General features: G+C 50.6%; 1 protein-coding gene across 1 annotated transcript; it reads left to right on the top strand.

Moving 5' to 3' along the window:
- The first annotated feature begins 707 nt into the window (after positions 1–707).
- On the top strand, positions 708–2,768 carry LOC101917203 (cytochrome c oxidase assembly factor 7). The gene is made up of 3 exons (XM_013294616.3): positions 708–907; positions 988–1,128; positions 2,193–2,768. Exons 1-3 carry the CDS (start codon positions 802–804, stop codon positions 2,639–2,641), a joined length of 696 nt encoding a protein of 231 aa, XP_013150070.2. The 5' UTR covers positions 708–801; the 3' UTR covers positions 2,642–2,768.
- Positions 2,769–3,100: the final 332 nt, after the last annotated feature.

Raw genomic sequence — 3,100 nt, 5'->3', positions numbered from 1 at the left:
GAGGGTTTAACTGAGTTTTATTTATCCCCAAAGCCTGACAAGCCAGCGTTATGTTATCAAAATGATTTGGGACAAAGCATTCTCAAATATTCTTTGAAATTCATTTTAACTCTAAGCAATTTGTCACATAAATTTCTAATATGCTGCTATACTCTCAGAAGATTCAGTTCGTACTCAAAACTGCTGGAATTGGATAGTGACCTGTTTTGCCTGAGTATCCTAACACCACACCTGGTTTAAGGTCATCTGTAACTAGAGAACTAGGGTTTGTTGTGTGTGTTGATCACTTACCAGTCCCCAGGGTTCCCTCTCCCCAAAAAGCACCTGAAAGCTCTGTTGTACTGCAAAAAGGAGCGATTGCTGACTGAATAGCGACTGGCAGGAACTCCCCCGTCCTAAAGTCGAGTTGAAAATTATTTTAGCCGTTAATCCGAGAGCACAACATGAGGTAGGAAGGCGGGGTAACGCAGCCCTGGCTTCGGGGCCCTGCGGGGCGTCTTAACGCGTACGGTAACGGCTCCGCGTCGGGATTCGGTTGTCTTCAATGGGACCTCGGAAATAGGTGTCCGGCACTGCGAAACTCTGAGAGCAAAGTGCTAGAAAAGTATTGCTGCTTATTGCTGCCGGCCCGCGGCGCCGGGAGGGAGCCGTGAGGCTGCGCGGGCGGACGCGGGGCCGGGCGTGGGCGGAGCCGGGGCCGGTGGGCGGGGCCGCATCGGTCGCTCGGCGCTCGCAGGAGGCGCCGCATCGATAGCTGGGCGCTCGCGGGCGGCCCTGCGGGGCGGCGCGGGCGGCTCCGGCATGGCAGGGCTCGTCAACTTCGAGGATGAGGAGGAGGTGCGGGCCTACCTGCAGAACCTGCACGTCGAGTACAGCTACCAGTGCTTCAAGGAGAAGGACCCGGAGGGTAAGCGGCCCCGCCGTGAGCCCCCTGCCCGCTGCCCCGGGGCCGGCGGGAGCCTCAGCCCCTTCACCGGTGCCTTGCAGGCTGCCAGCTGCTCGCCGACTACCTGGACGCCGTGAAGAAAGACTTCGCGGCGGCGGCGCGGGTGCTGCGCGACAATTGCGACGCGTACGGGCACAGCGAGAGCTGCTACAAGCTGGGCGCTTACCAGGCCATCGGCAAAGGTGGGCTAGGCCTGGCCTCCGCGTGGCTGCCTCGGCTTATCCGCCGTGCCCGGGCTCCCGTTCCTGCCCTCGGGCCTCCAGTTGCCCCAGTCCCCCCCCGCTGCCCCTCACGCTGCGCCGGCGCCGTGGCGGGGGTGTCGCGGGTTCATCACCCGCAGCACGGAGGGTGCCGGGCTGTGGTGGCCCTGCCAGCAGCGTGTGAACCCCTCTGTGCAGGGGCACCTTGACGCGGGGGGGCGGGTGGTGCCTTTGAGGAAGCACAGCGTTTGCATGGTGCCGAACATCTGCGTGTCCTCCTGACCTGCAAGGAGGAACCGCCTGTCCTGCCCCTTTTATGGCAACGTAATAAAAGCTGGGAAAAGTTGGAAAACCTTACACTGCTTCCTTCTGAGGAGTCACCTTAGGTTAGCCACATGTATTACTTTTCTTATAATTACATCTGTATAAGCAGTAAGTATATCCAGTGCTGAATGTTGCTGTGTGTTCTGTTCTTAAAGTTTGGATTTCTTGTCATCTTGCTGTTCTTTTTTAGAGAAAGTAAGGAAGAAATAAACTTAGACTGGTAACACTGCTTATATAAGTGGGCTGCAAGTCTGTCCAAAATGTATCTGCTGGTACAGTAACGGGAAGCAGTTACATCAGTGAGGCTTCTTCCAAATTACAATAATAAAGGAACTTACTATTTTTACTTTTACTGTAGTTCAAAACTAGTAGTAACCTCACTGGAGGTATAGTGGCAAAAGAACACTTTGCCTAGTGTAAGCTGTTAAGAAATCCGTAGATGTAGTAGCGGAAAGAATGTTTAGTGGGTTTGGGATTTTTTTTTTTTTTTTGTCTGCATAAGCTGTTGTGATTACTGGGGAGTGGAGGAGGGTTTTCTAACTTGAAGATGTTAGGAAAACCTGTCTGAGACAATGATAGTGCCTTAGAAGTCCAAAATTTTTACTGTAGCATCTAAAGTGAGGGATGCTGTTTCCCAACACTGGGAGGCATGCCGCAAAGCAGAGCGCTTCTATCTGGTTTAGCATGTCCTTACAGTAATCTTTTGGTTTCTTGGCTGACAGGTGGACTCGACCCAGATTTGAAAGCTGCGTACAACTCTTTTACGAAGTCATGTGAGAAAGGTGGGAAGAAGTCAGTAAATGCGTGTCATAGCGTTGGGCTGTTGGCCCATGATGGGAGAGTAAATGATGGTAAGCCCGACCCTGTTGGCGCTAGAGACTATTACACAAAAGCCTGTGATGGCAATTTTGCCCCTAGCTGCTTCAACCTCAGTGTAATATACCTCCAAGGAGCACCTGGGATCCCTAAGGACATGAGCAATGCTTTGAAATACTCGCTGAAAGGGTGTGAGCTGGGGCACGTGTGGGCTTGTGCCAATGCCAGTCGAATGTACAGACTGGGAGATGGCATAGAGAAGAATGATGCTAAGGCAGAGGATTTGAAAAACAGGGCAAAACAGTTGCATAAAGAACAGAAAGAGGCCTCAAGTTCTTTAACGTTTGGGGAGTAAAACTGTCATTATTAAGACTGCAGTTTTAAATAGCAAGTGAACTTGTTATTTAAATTACGAGCTTTTTCACTTAAATGTCCTGTATTTGGATATGCAAATAAACTTACGTTTTTGTGGATGCAACAAACTACTGACTGCTGTGCCTTTCTAAGTTTTTGAATATAGAAGTTAAGTGTATTGCTGAGATCCTTCCTCTTTAAGGAAACCAAAAACTTCTGGCCTTTTGGAATTTTGTCCACATGATTTCAAGTATGAAAGGCTCACTTTCGTGTCTGGTGCTTCAGTATCAAGCCTTGTGTTTGGACCAGTTCTAACACACACACAAAATCACAGTTGCAAGTATAATCCCAGTGAGGACATTCAGAACTGTGCCATCTCTCTTGCAAGCAGGTGTGGAACTTTGATAGCATGCGCATTTGGTGATCTGCTCTAACACTGCTTTGTACCGCATGGCTGGGG

This window comes from Falco peregrinus, chromosome 10, assembly GCF_023634155.1.
Source record: "Falco peregrinus isolate bFalPer1 chromosome 10, bFalPer1.pri, whole genome shotgun sequence".
In the NCBI taxonomy this organism is placed as follows: Eukaryota; Metazoa; Chordata; class Aves; order Falconiformes; family Falconidae; genus Falco; species Falco peregrinus.
Note: the sequence above shows the minus strand (reverse complement) of the source record. Positions and strands in the feature narration are given on the sequence as shown.